At 45.4% G+C, this 14,916-nt stretch overlaps 1 protein-coding gene across 4 annotated transcripts in view; it reads left to right on the top strand.

The window, feature by feature from the left end:
* The window catches only part of LOC144110291 (DNA helicase MCM8-like), a 102,028-nt gene that overhangs the window by 19,561 nt on the left and 67,551 nt on the right, over window positions 1–14,916 (top strand). For all 4 annotated transcript variants that reach the window (XR_013309787.1, XM_077643138.1, XM_077643137.1 and 1 more), the window contains exons 5-7: window positions 292–551; window positions 7,426–7,643; window positions 8,408–8,606. Coding sequence is in view for 3 of the 4 variants with exons in the window: in XM_077643138.1 (XP_077499264.1) it covers window positions 292–551; window positions 7,426–7,643; window positions 8,408–8,606 (677 nt within the window). In the remaining variant the exon portion in view is untranslated. The remainder of the gene's footprint in view (window positions 1–291; window positions 552–7,425; window positions 7,644–8,407; window positions 8,607–14,916) is intronic.

Genomic DNA, 14,916 nt, shown 5'->3' with positions numbered 1-14,916 from the left:
CGTTGTCTGCAACCTTCCCAGAACCTGTGCAATTTTGTAGATGGTCAGAGTGTAATTCTCTGTTGACATTGGCCTGTCAAAGAGCAGATTCATAGTATGCAGTGTGCTGTCTATTTCGAAGGAAACGTTTGGGTATTTCGACCTCAAAACTTTGCAGTGCTTTGTGGCTGGCAGAAATGGGCCAATTCATTTTGGCTGTCAAATTAAGGACTTCAGTCAGCCCTTTATCAAAGTCAGCCAAGTTTACACAAGCAGGTATCAAGAGAGGTTCCTGTCCTGTGTCCTCCCAAGGGTGCTGCTGCATCGACGAACTGGACAAGATGTGGACGGCGCAAGGGGCCCTGCTCGAGGCCATGGAGCAGCAGTGCGTGAGCATAGCCAAGGCCGAGCTGACAGTGTCGCTGCCAGCTAGAGCTGGTGTCCTGGCCGCAGCCAACCCCCTCAAGGGCCACTACCACCGTGGCAAGACGGTGGCCGAAAACCTGCGCATGGGCAGTGCGCTGCTATCCCGCTTTGACCTGGTCTTCATTTTGCTGGACCAGCCTAATGCAGTGAGTATTTGTTGTGATTCCCTCAAGGATTGATGCGCAGGCATGTCCTAGTCTGATTTCTCCAGGAGGTATAAAACGCATGCTTGCTGGCAGGACATGTGCTACTAACACTGGAACATTACGTTACTTTTTGTTGTGGTCAAACAGTAATTCATGTCCTTGATGTCCTTTTTCTAACATTCCAGTAATGTTGCAAATAAGCATTGCAGCATCCTTTCCCTGATCGGTATGCAGCAAATAAAAGAACAAATTTGCTCAAAATTTTTGGTTTCTTGATTAATTTTTATCGATAACCTTCACGTTTTAAATAGTATCAAAATATGCAGCACAAATTTAGAAAATGACTTCTTTTTGTATGTGTGGCCATCAAAAATTGTGAGTGAATTACGCTTGGAATGGATGCACTGCATTGCGAATTCCATGGGTTTCCTGCGAGAGAGCACTGCCATATTGTTGTTCCCCTTCACAAAATGGCACATACCCACAAGGGGGATTGGCCATAACCAGGCGGTGACTGCCATCTTAGTATCATCATCACAGCTTCCATTGATCATCTCTGACAAAAAGGAAAAGCATGGGAGGCAATAAACGAGGTAGTGGGAATTTTATTAAGGTTGATTTTCTCAGCTTTTATGTTTTCGGTGATTGGTATCATTCATCTTTTCGGCATTTCATTACGAGTGACAGTAGAATGATTCTGTTTTTTGTGCATACATCCGGGCACAATTGAGTGCAATAACCCTCTAGAATGTTTTGGATACACACGTGCAATATTTTCAAAGTTAATTTTGTAAGAAGTGTTTTGTTGTAGATATGCACCCTAAAATTTCCTTGAGTACCAGACATCTTAAAAAGAGCTAATAGTTTTTTTTGCATAGAACAGGGCATTGTGAAAATGCTGACACAAAAAACTTGTGCACTTTCTTCTTCATTATTTAATGCCCTGGGGATGACTTTATGCGGGTGTTAATTTTAATTACTAAGCAACTATGCCAACTAGCTGAAAATAAAATGCAATTCTGAAATCAATACCAAAAGTTTTATATTCGTGCAAAATTTGGTTAAATTTCATGCATAAATAGCGAAAATAATTTTAACCGCCGCATCCTCTTTAAATATTTAAATAACATATGAATGCAATATTCTTGAAAGTGGTAAAACAAGCATGCAGGTACCCATTAACGCTTTGCAAGAACCAACAATGAGGGTGACACTTGAGCTCCAGAATAAGCACAGTATGCAACTCATTGCTCACCTCTGGACGCATACCGTGGCGTCGAGCCAGTAGAAATGAAGGGTGTCTTATGTGTGGTAATAACGAATGGATAGTAAGCAAAGCTCTCTTAGAAAATAGTGGGGCTGTGCATGTAATTATAGGCCAGCAGAAAGCGTTACCATGTCAAGGTGTTTACTATTTTAGTTTCTAGTGATGGCATGTGTCTAAGGATGCTCTCTGGCTACTTACTAAACACAAAGTGTTAGTTTATAAAAGAAACTCCCAGAAATACCTTGAGAAATACCATTACAGTCTCCAGACTCTGGGACCCTCGCCTGTATACTCATCCCTCATGGACGCAGTAAATTCCTATTTGACTGATTCATTTGATTGCACCGCAGCGGTGGCCGAGTTGTTGAGCATCCGCCTCGCATGTGGGAGGTGCAGGGCTCAATCCTCAGTGCTGCCAGGCACCCACCGGTGATACAATGGGTACCAGCTTTCTCCTGGCCTGGTGCTCGGCTTTTTTAGGGTGAAATGCTTGGAAAACGGGCCTTTGACCCTACGTTGAGTAATTGAAAAATACATTGTGCCATGGCGCTCTTTGGCCATAGATGTCCTTGCGTCATAAAAATCCATCATCATCATCATCATTTAATTGCGTGAGCACGGCGTCATCTTCCGCAGCTGCAGTGTCATTCTAGGAGGCAGCAGTTAAGCGATGCAATCAAGCGTGGCTCCCCAGTGCTTCGCCCTTGTCTTCCCTTCTCTTCCCAGCTCCTACTTTTATTACCTTCCTTTCTCATCGGCCTGTACTGCCTAAGTTCATAAGCCAGCTCTGCTCTTCTTTTTGTGCGTGCAGCACGCTTTCAATCTTGGTGGTGAAGTCATCTAAAAAAAGCGCCATTTTTATCATCCTTGGCACATATGGGCCTCGTAATGTTGGCGTCACAATCCTAGACTTCATGCGGGCCACGGAAGTATGTCGCCACGACTAGGCATGTCGCCACGACAGCCACTTTTTGCAAAAAATCTGTAAACAAAAAAAAAATGTAGAGTCATCCATGGAAGGCGAAATGGGACTGCAGTTTTGCTTCACTACTAAGTGGTGTTCTGCTACTGCGAGTTGAAAAGCATCTTTACTGTAAGAACAGTGGGAGAAGTTCTGGTAATTCGTGCCTTAAATGTTTGTATTGTAGTTTTCTAGTTACGGTTCAAACATTATAGTACTATTTAGAAGACCGTATTAAAACAATGTTTGTCATTTATTAAAGTAATGTTTTAATGGGAAAGCATTTCTAGTCCAATTACGAGTAAAGCCGGCAGCGTAAATCACAGCAATGGCAAGAAAAGTAGGGTGACGTCATCATGCAGCCACATGACGCACACAGCAAGCCGAGCACTGCCACTCCAGACAGTCCTATAGACGTTGTTTGTCTATATCCACTCCCCATTGGCTGACTTCAATGTGGCATCAGTTTTTCCGACAACAGTCGTTCCAAAGCTGTGACACAACCTTCTGTCATACAGTGTTCTGGGTAGTGTCGTACGATTTCTCGTTGCATATAGCTTACATGTGCTAGTCAAGTTAGAGGCTAACCTGTGTCCGGGATTCGAACCGATGATATATGCACCTTGAATTGTTTGTCTTCGCAGACTTTAGTATCAATTGGGATGCAACCATTCATCATACAGCGTTCTGGGCGGTGTCATGATTGCATGCGTGCATGCGTGTTTGTGTATGGCAACCAAGCGTCTTGTCGTCTTGCATCCACGACATGCAAACTAAGTCAACCTTGCCACAGTGCAGTGAGATGGTCCGAATGTTTGCGGTCTGTTGCAATACGCAAACACATAAACTCGTTGAAAATAACTTCAATGCATGTACAAACATTATGCATAAACAATGCCTCCAGGGACTGTGTAATGCTTTCTTTCGCATTCCCACACGTAACCAGTCTGAAGTGTCTCTGCCGAGTTGTTTTTTGATGCAGTGCATGACTTGCTTGTTAATTTTTACGTTGTAATGACATTTAAAGGCTAGCATCAGCATAATGTTTACTTAGAGTGTTAAACATGTTTTTGATGCAACGTAACATTGTATTGGTTAATTTTTAGCATTGATGTAATGTTCTAATGTAACATACCATAACGTTACTGCAACTTAATAGGTAACAATTTTAAAACATCATTGTAATGTTAGGTGCTACCCATGTAGCTTGACATTCATTGTACTGATATGCTATTAATGGCATCTGTAGCAGTGCATATCATTGCTTTCTCCTCTGATAAAACTAGTTTCATGCACAACTATGCAATTCATATTTGTTTACTTTTTGCTGCAGTAGATGTCTATAGTTTACTGTGGCCAACTGGTGGCCTCTCACAGAATGAGGACATGCATAATGGAATCCAGAAACTAAAGCTCAGAATCTGCAGAAGACTGATGGGTAGCTCTTTGTAGACTTCAAGGGGGACACATCTTTCAAATCCCCAAAAATGGCTCAAAAAAAATTTTTAAAGACTTTTCTTAAAGGCTTTTTTTAAAGACTGTCTGTTTGTATGCCTTGTTTTTTATGCTGTCTCGAAGTTTACTTCTGAAATGGACTGGAAAATGGACGTTTTTTTTTTGTTACTGTTTTCTGCCTAGATGCAGGGTAGATTTTTTCGTGACTGTTTCATTGACTCCATTTGTTTTGTTGCATTTCTATGACCATAGTGCAGGTCAAGACATTGTTTGTTTTATAAATTCTTTTATTTTAGATTTCTTGAATGAGATTTTCTGCTCACTCAAGATTTTTCAGCAGACACTACATTGCAAAAATTCAAAACCATAATTTGTTCTTCATGAAAAAAACATTCTGAGATTGTCGTGACCTGTAGCACACCATTATTAATGCAAACAATGTTGATCCAGTTTTCTGCCTCAATTTTTTAACTCTGCAGCGTTTTCACCAGATTCAGAAAAAGTATATGAAAACAATTTTTTGGAAATATAACCGTGACATTTTGTGAGAGCAGTCATTACCTACTTTCATTGTCTTCCTTCTTGCTTGATGTGCTGGTGGTTTTGTATCAGTTTTGACTTGATATCTGGCTGCACATTTAGTTTATGGTTTATGGGGGTTTAATGTCCCAAAGCGACTCAGGCTATGAGAGACGTTGTAGTGATGGTCTCCGGAAATTTCGACCATCTGGGGCTCATTAACGTGCACTGACATCGCACAGTACATGCGCCTCTAAAATTTCGCCTTTATTGAAATTCAACCGCCGCAGCTGGAATCGACCCAGCAGCCGAGCGCCATAACCACTGAGCCACCACGGCGGCACTCGCACATATAGTGGCGGAATGCTGACATGAGCCATGCACATGTCTGCATCTTTTGATCTTTGTGATTGCCATCACTGGTATAAATACAGCTGCCTTCTATGAAATAAACTAGTTTTTTTTTTCAAGTGTTGTTTATTACCTCAGGGCGTAAAGGTTATGAAATGAGAGATGAGTAACATGCTTAAATAAATGAAAAAGGGTGGGCTGATCTAATTAAATCAAGTAGTGAACAATGATATGGATCCTGTGCCCAGGCAATATAGGAATCCGGATTGTCCGGTGAGAGACCCACCGCCACCAGGTGCCGAATTCTCGTCGGCTTCAGCGCCGGGCAAACCCACAAGTGGTTTATATCCACCTCACAGTCTCTGATCTTGCAGACTGGACACCCGTGGCGGGGATATAAATCTTTGAAATGCGGCCACTTGCGTGTCACAGCTGGAGTTAGGGCAACCCCAACCCGTATCCTCCGAATCAATCAGTCTCAGTCAGCCAGCCAGCCAGCCTCAGCCAGCCATCCAGCCTCAGCCAACCAGCTAGCCTCAGCCAGCCAGCCAGCCTCGGCCAGCAAGCCTCGGCCAGCCAGCCAGCCAGCTAGCCTCAGCCAGCCAGCCAGCCTCGGCCAGCCAGCCTCAGCCAGCCAGCCTCGGCCAGCCAGCCTCGGCCAGCCAGCCTCGGCCAGCCAGCCTCAGCCTCAGCCAGCCTCAGCCTCAGCCAGCCAGCCAGCCTCAGCCAGCCTCAGCCAGCCAGCCCGCCTCGGCCAGCCAGCCTCAGCCAGCTAGCCAGCCTCGGCCAGCCAGCCAGCCAGCCAGTCTCAGTCAGTCAGTCAGGTTTTATTTTTCCAGGAAGGAAGGAAGGAACACAGCAAAGTGGGCGAGTTGGTATTGCATCTTAAGGTACGAAACAGCGCAACTAACACAAAGGACCAAAAGAAGAATACACGGACACGCGCGGCCGCGGGTTCTCGTGCGGCTATTTCTACGTGGGCTAAACAGGCAGGTGCCTCAATGATCGCCTGTTGGAACATTCTAATTCTTTGGGAGGCTCTTGTTCATCAAAGTTGGTTGCACACTGCAAATCCTGCATGTGCACACCGTACTTTGACAACACTGTTGTGCTGTGTCGTCATAAAGAGCAACTAGTACGAGAAGTAGTAGAGGCGTATCATATCTTCACAGAAGCTGACTCGTGTGTGAGCAGCACTTCGATGGCCTTGTCTAAGCGCGAGATATGGCTGTTGGAACAACGTGGGAGCCTGTAGGTGATTACGTTTCAGCAATTGTTATTTTTCTTTCTGTTTAGGTTGTAGTGTGTGATGATGACGTGAGGCTCTGACGCGGCGATTAGAGATTATAAATCTGTGGTTTTCCAATTAAAACAGACAGTTGTAAGTCAGCGCGTGTCCGTGTATTCTTCTTTTTCTGGTCCTTTCTGTTAGTCGCGCTGTTTCGTACCTTAAGAAGGAAGGAAACACATACAACACGTGTCATATGTGTTTCTTCGTTTTCGTTGTGTCCTGTCTTCTTTGTGCAAGTGTGCACCTTATTAGAAACAATCCAACTTGCCCAAACAATCATATTCATTATATCAGTCATTGTAGTTTTACGTGGGTTTAACGTCCCAAAGCAACTCAGGCTATGAGGGACGCCGTAGTGAAGGTCTCCGAAAATTTCGACCACCTATGGTTCTTTAACGTGCGCTGACATCGCACATTACACGGACGTCTAGAATTCTGCCTCAATTGAAATGCGGCCGCTGGGGCTGGGATTGAATGCGCGTCTTTCGGGTCAGCAGCCGAGCATCATAACCACTGAGCCACCGCAGCGGCTCTGCCATTGTGTTGTCCAGCATGCAAGTATATGGATGGTGGCTTGTTTTTGTTGGCTAGAATGAACTGTCATTTATGCCAAGTCAGATGTGCAGGCGCACACATGTGTGCAAGCCATCATTCCGCATGCCTTAGTGGCCTTTAACAAACCCGAGATGAACTTCACAGCAAAATTTTAAAATTTGTCTGTCCATCTCCGAGGTTTTTGGAGTTGTGTTAGAAAGTGGCGTTAAACTTGGCTTGTCAGAATTGAGTCACACACTGACTCGAGCTGTGAGAGGAGGATACCAGTGAAGGCATACATAGCATGGCTGTTTTAAATTGCATGGTGCCAGATCTAGCGCATTATATGCCAGCACCTACCTGAATTGAAGGGACAGACCAGCAAGTTTTTGGATGCATTGAAATGTGTGTCAGTGACAGATTAGCGTCCATGCAACTGCAATTTTAAGCTTTTTAGCACACCAACATCAAAATATTTCTTTCTTTTCTTTGTTAGGATCTCGACAGGCGTCTGTCAGAGCACGTCATGTTGATGCACTTGCAAGGATCTGCCCCGCTCCAACCGTGCCATCAGCAGTTGGAGGGAGCAACAAGCGACCTTGAACTGCCCCTGGATACACAGCCATGCAAGTCGCTTGTGGAGAGGCTTCGTGGGCCTGTTGACGACCCAGTGCCAGCAGCACTGCTGCGAAAGTACATTACTTACTCACGCCAGTACGTTTCATTCTCTTTGCTTCGATAATTTGTTATTGTGAGCTTTTTGCAACCCCTTATGCTGTAAGCATGGATCGTGCTGGCGTGCTTACTTAATTCTAATCACTGCTCTTTTTTCACTGCTGAATGTACAAGAGCGATGCAACGGTTGTTCGGAGCAGTCTAGGCTCAAGACGTGTGAAAATGTGGACGCATTGTGGATTCTTCTGCTTGTTACGAGAGCTAGTGGCAGTTGATCCACGGCTGTGCTTGGGGGATAAACCAGTTCCTCCACCACCAGAGAAGGCCATTGGTTACAATCTAATGTCTGGCGAGTTTTATTTAGTTGCTGCTTCTTCGTTTCACTTGTAGTTGGGGTCAATGCTTCATGCTTCTGACGTGAACTTCTGGAAGCTGAATTCTGTTAGTCTGCATGTTGTTGTGGAATATTGAATAGCCTGGGTGTCTTTGCGAGTTGAAGATTGATTTAAGCACATTAGCGTCACATAACTGCCTGACACCAAGATGCAAACTGCGTAGGAAAAACACAACACAGAGTGAAAAATGCAGGTGTTGTGATGCTTCTTCCCTGGAAATTGATAAAGGTCAGCGGCGATAAAGTTATGTGTTATGTTCAGGCTTGTTTCTGTGATTGCTCTTTACATCCTCTGATGTGCATAACTTGTCTCAGTTGTCTCATTGACAGTCATCTTGCCATTGCTTTTAGAGCTGCAATTTGCTGCAATCACTCGTGCTGCATCCTGCATTTCCTCTGCTTGTCGTAGGTATGTCCAGCCGACGCTGAGCAGTGAGTGTGCGGCACACCTGCAGAAGTTTTACCTCCACCTGCGCGAGAAACGGCAGGCAGACTGTGTCCCAATAACCACTCGGCAACTTGAGTCTTTGATTCGGCTGACGCAGGCCAGGGCCCGGCTCGAACTGCGGGAGGAGTGCATTGCCCAAGATGCTCTCGACATCATCGAGGTGATGTATGGCCCGTTTTGTTCATTTTCTAGAGCAGGGGTCGCAGACATGTGGCGGCCTGCGGCCCGCCGGCCATCGAGTTTCTTACTGTACACTAGAGGGAAAGCTGGCGGCTTTTCACTGCATCTACCATGGACGCCCAAGGCATGCTGGGAAGACAGCAAACCTGATTGACATGTAGTGGCTTGTTGACTGTGCTACGGATTGGAATTTTTTAGTTTGGATTGGATTTTTTTACCACTAGGTTTTTTTGTTGATGTTTTGTGTTTTGGGGCTGTGTATTGCAACTACACATATGAGATCCGAAGCATCCGAAGGTGCTTAACTCGAAGTGAACTGAGCACATTGTCTGGTGCCTGCTAGGCCTAAAGTCCGTTTGCCCCCCCTCTATGGGAGTCATTTACGCAGCAAGCTGGGTTTTTCTTAGTGGGAACCTGTGCTACCTGTGCATTGAAATGTGAATGAAGGGATAAATTTTTTTTTGTGAACTGAGAACTCGGCAGAACTCGGCTGCTGTGACCACTCTGTGCATTTCTCGTAGGAGTCTCGGAGACACAAAAACACCAAGTACTGCGACAAGCGTAACTTATGTTAACCGTATTTGCCGAGGATTGCCTTTGTTTCATTTCGAAGACTGGCGGTGGCCGTGCACTGCATGCAGAAATGAATTCACGCACGCACCTGCGTGCTGCACTTGTCAGCATGAACACGGCATTGCACTTTCTTGTGGTGGGAGAGGTTTGCACTTCCTAATTCATGGTTTTCTTGGCAAAATGTAAACACAGTGCCAGGACATGCCAAGAGCTGTCACTTCGTACGCGCAAACCAGTTTCTCATAGGAAAACGGGATCGGATATGTTTCTCGCGGCCTGAACATATTCTATGCACGGACATAGGGCATGTCCCGCAATAGCACACTACACCAATGAAACGTTTCTATTTCTCACAATGTGAAAAAAGAAGCTTCTAAAGTGTAGTATTTTAAAAATTACCAATTTTTTTGCAAGAATATTTGCTCTAAAAAGTGTGTCTGTTAAATGAAAAAATTATTTTCCACGGTTAGCTATATTTGACAGCATGAAGAGAGAGCCCCCTCTGGCCATGGGCAAATTTGGTGCTTGTCTGCTTTTCTGCTAATTTACTTCAATGTACAGTTACCATATTTTATTACAGGACACACTGCGGTGGCACCAGCTTTCCTTCTAGGTAATAGTATTTAGAAACTCTATGCTGCTGGCCCTCCAAGTTTCGTCTTTTATTCCAATAGCTTGTGCCAGCTTCCTGAGTCAGCTTCACCACCAGACTTGTTTTCAACTAAAATTGGCCATAAAGTTACATCCGCAGACTAAAACAGGCAGGGGCCCCTTTACCTGCTTTCCGTCAGCTGCCTTCACCCCCTCTCTTTCACTCTTCCGCACCTGAACGCACTCTATGGGGACAAAGGCCCGCCTTCCTGCACGCCCTTTGCCACAGAAAGTTGTCCGGGAGTGGAAATTGAAGCCTCATACCTTTTCCTTTATTCCTGACTGTGGATCACTTACTTTCATCTTGTACAAGGCGCAAGTATTGAGCTGGTAATAAAAGGCACGGACGATGCACTTCCTGGTAGCCTTGGCACAGGTAATCTAATTTATTGGCCCATTACCTGCCATCCGGGGCACTTCTGCAGCAATGCTGCTTCGTTAATTCGGTGAAATCGCATTCAGACAATGAGACTGGCAACTACAGGCAACTAATAAAAGATCTGAAGGCACTGAGGAGCCACAAACCATGCCTATGTTAGCCACCCTGCCTACCATATTTACACGATTGTAAGTCGACCTATTTTTCAAAATTTGAAAATCCAAAGTGTGTGGGGGGAAGGGGGGGGGGGGGTTGGCGTGAAATTGAAACCAAAGCATCACACCGTAAATAAAGGCGAGACAAATGAGATATCAGGCATGCTACAGCGTGGCTGCATTTTTGCTGTGCGGCTCCGTCGCATGCACCGTGCACTCGGTGCTGATAGTTGATGGAAGGGCCGCTGTTGTAATCGTGGTGGCACTGCCACTTGGAACTGCGGCAGCGTCAGGGAGTGTCGGTAGCCGAAGGAAGAGCCGACGACGCTCATGCGTAGTTTCTCTTTGGCTCTGACGCACTTGACTACTGCCGGCCGCATTTCACAAGTTTTTAAAGTAGTCATGTTTCGTCATTTGTGCTCCGGGTCCAGTAAGCGACCGGTGCTCATTCACGGCTACATTTACGATGGCTGTCAATCTCTACGCTGAAGAAAGGAACTACGCTAGGCCGCAAGTTCGATGTTCACAATGGGTGATACAGGTGTGGCAGCTGCAGCGAGGCAAAATTTTCAGCTGTTCCACGGGATGTCGTGATGTGGCTGTTTGCGAAGTGCAGGATTTCGGTGCACGACGATGTTAGAATGACGAGCTGTGGGACCAGAGCGGTGATCATGACGGCAGCACTAGTGAGGACGATGGCGCAAGTGTAGACGCGAGTAGTCCAGTGACATACATTTTCGTTTTGGAATGTGCCCATGGGCGCTCCCGCGTTTGGCAGCCGATAGCAGCTGGCAATAAACAGACTGCAGGATAGTGCTATCGCGTTCTATTATTAAAAGCCAAGTGTAAACGACTGCCAAGTTTTTTTTCTCTTTTCAGAAATGTGATGTGGGGGGATCGACTTGCATTCGAGTCGACTTACAATCGTGTAAATACAATATGTGAGTAGGCCGGAAGAGCTGCATGGTTTCTTTTGATGGGGAGAGCAGGGCATTGTGCCGGCAGCCCTTGTTAAGTTCTCGCCTCCTAACTGAAAGAAGGAGAAAGGATGCCCATCTACCATTTACTTTTTCCTGCTCGAGCCATGGACTTCCTGGCTGCCAGCAACCCTATGAAAGCTTTGTCCTCCTTCATTCCTGAAGCCTACTGTCACTTACATTTCCCCGTTTTAAGTAGTTGAACAGCGAAATCACGGCTCGAAATACCAGGACAGCCAAGGTGAAAATGGCTACAAGTATGAAGGGCTGCAGGGTTAGCTGGTGGAGATTGTCTACCAATTTTAGCAATTGGAGGTAAGAAATTCCAGGGGAGTGTTAAGGCACGCAGAATGAATACAAAATTAAGCTGGCCTCCACCATTGCTTGTTTCCTTCACTGCATTCAGTGAGTACTGATAATCGCAGTGCCGTGCAAGCATTCCTAGAAAAGCATACAGTTTGGGTTGAGGAGTGGCCCTTTTAGCCAGAAGTATGTTGCAGGCTTCATAGTCCACTTGCCGCTCGCAGACATTGAAATTCACATACCGCATATACACTCAATTTCTTGGGGAAGATTTTTCCTGTTTCTCTCACCCTTTGTGACATTATTTGGAAAGCTATATTAGGCGCATCACTGTACCGAACACCACTCAGCAATATCCTGCTTTAACTTGTGTTTCACTTCTGACACGTCTATTTTCTGCAGCCCTTGTGGCAGGAAGAACATAAGCTTTTTGCAGTGAAAGTCCAGCGTTGGAATGTAGCTGTCGAAGGTGTCAACGAATCGAAAAGTTGAAGATGAAAAATGGTGTTTTCAACTTCGATGGGAGCAGTCGTATTTCTTCATTGAGTCGCGGGTCGAGGTGATTTGCTTAATCTGCCTTCAGACTGTGTCCGTGGCGAAGGAGTACGACAGACGACGCCATTTCATGTCCCATCGTCATGTCAAGGACGGTGCAGTAACTGAAAGATACGTGATGACAAAGTGGATCAACTAAAGGCATCACACAGAAAGCAGCAAGGGTTTTTTCAAAATCCTGTCAAAATAATGGAAGAAACAGTACGAGCAAGCTTCGTTATTTCTCAGCTAGTTGCAAAATCTGCAGAACCTTTCACTGATAGGTTATTTGTCAAAAACTGCTTGCTTGAAGCCGAAAGCGCTAGCTGTCCTAGCATGAAATATGAATTCGAAAAGGTAAGCCTTTCAAGTACTAAAACTCTTGCTAGGGCTAGTTGGTTCATGCTTGAAGATAAACGGCGTGACGAATGAGGACTAAAGTAGGACACAGGCACTGGTCCTGTTGTTTGTGTTTTGTTTTTGCCCTCATTCATCGCACTGTTTTCATTACATCTATAAGCTTTGCACCCCACACGGTTGCAGATAGAATTACTGAGAAAGGCCACAGCACTGAAAATGCCTTATGAACCGATGTCAGGACTTTGAAGTCTTTTCTCTCTCCATCGACGAAAGCACTGACGTTACAGATAGTGCCCAGTGTGCCATCTTCACTAGGCTCTTAGATAAAAATCTCAACGTGACAGAAGAGCTACTGGACATTGTCTGATGAAAGGTACCACTACAGAAGCAGACATCATTTCGGGCTTGCAGTGGGAGGCGGATGGTGTGTGTGGCACCTCACGGTGCTCCTTCAATGGCCAGAAGCAGGAGTGGTCTTGTTTGGGCTCAGAGTCACGGAACAGTTTGTGGTGGTGCACTGTGCAGCAAGGCACTGAATATGAAATGACATGGACACTGTGTTGGGCGCAATGAACCTCATTTGTTCAAGATTGCTCAGCCACCATCAGTTCACCTTGCTGTTACAAGAAGAAGAATGCAATCATAAGATTCTATACTACATGAACGTGCGCTGTTCAAGCTGCGGCAAAGTGCTGAAGAGACTTTTTGGCCCAAGAGAGGAAATGACAGCTTCTTGAGGGAGGAGAATGCGCCACTTGCTGAGCTGAGCAGTGAGAAGGGGCTTCATTCCCTTGCATTTCTCACGGACATCCATGCTCACCTGAACACCTTGAACGTAAAACTTCAGGTGAAACAAAAAATAAAAATGAATATGAATGAGGTCTTTCGCGCAATGCAGGCCAAATTACAACTCTGGCAGTGCCAGATAAAAGCGAATAAGGTGGACCCCTTTCCAACTCTCAAGTTGCACGCGTTGCCCAAGAATCTTGCGATGTTTTCGCAGATTTGCTCTGCAGTCTCGAGGATGAATTCAAAATTTGGTTTCAAGACATCCGCAGCCTTTCAAAACGGTTCAAAATTTTCTCTGTGCTGTATGAGTCGACGATGTTGAGCCCGAGTTGCAAATGGCACTTATTGAAATTCAAGCAAGCACCATATTATGACAGAATCTGTTTGAAGACATAGGTGTGCCGGGATTTTACTTTTCTTAGAAAAGACAATTTTTCCAACTCCGCGGCACCAAGTGACTAGGATCATTGCCATGTTCGGGAGCACACACTTGTGCAAGCACCACTTCTCTCCATTGAAAAGTGAACAAATCTGCTCTGCGTTCAGGGATGACAACCACCTCAGAGCCAACATGCAAATCGTCTCTGCACGAGACCTGTTAAGTGTTGTTAGACCTCAAGCCTGCAGCATGCTTTGAACTAAAGGGCAATTCCTGTGACTAAAAATAAGACCTCTTCTTGACAAGGCCTTTTACTTTCTTTTTGTTTAACACACTGCAAGATTGAAGATTCACCCGCCTCCCCTTCCAAAAAAAAAAAAGCCATTGTGACCTGATCCCCTTCCCCCTATTTTTGTTATTTTCTGGCTTCTGGCCTGCAGGAGACGAAATTTTCTACATGTGGCCCACATGGCAATATGACTTTGAGACCTTTGCACTAGAGGGTGTGGAAACATCATTAATCAGCATAGACTGTACTTAGCGGTCAGACTGTTCGGTTTAAGCCGGAAAATTCTGATAAAAGTAAGCTGAATTTATTTGCTTTGAATTCAGTTTAACTGAACAAGGTCAGTATTTTTGACATGCGTACCAGAACTGGCTGGCTCTTCAGTATTAGCTACAACTGGTGACAGGAAAAGAACTAGAGCACTGAAACTGGGGACATGCCAAAACAATGGCATCGTCATTAAGTACTGTGGCTGAAAGTTTTGAGGCATTGCTTTGGGCTCCACCTCCTCGCCAAGCGCTGTAAACTAGCGTGCAGCTGCTTCGTCGTTAATCCATATATGCCTGCTGCTTTTTTGCGCAGAAACTACAAAAGTTGATTGTGTAAAAGCTTGTGTCCGCTAGCATAGGTTCAAGAGGCTCTAAACTTTTAACTCTGCAAGAGTTATGTTGCACGGTGGCTCTGTGGTTATGGCGCTGAGCTGCTGACCTCAAAGACGCGGGTTTGATCCCAGCCGCAACGGTCCATTTTCGATGGAGGCAAAATTCTAGAGGCCCGTATACTGTGCGATGTCATCACCATCATCATCATCATCAGCCTGACTACACCTACTGCAGGGCAAAGCCCTCTCCCATGTCTCTCCGATTAACCCTGTCCTTTGCCAGCTGCGGCCTCCTTATTCCTG

This window comes from Amblyomma americanum, chromosome 11, assembly GCF_052857255.1.
Source record: "Amblyomma americanum isolate KBUSLIRL-KWMA chromosome 11, ASM5285725v1, whole genome shotgun sequence".
In the NCBI taxonomy this organism is placed as follows: domain Eukaryota; kingdom Metazoa; phylum Arthropoda; class Arachnida; order Ixodida; family Ixodidae; genus Amblyomma; species Amblyomma americanum.
This window is presented reverse-complemented; position numbering and strand designations above follow the sequence as displayed.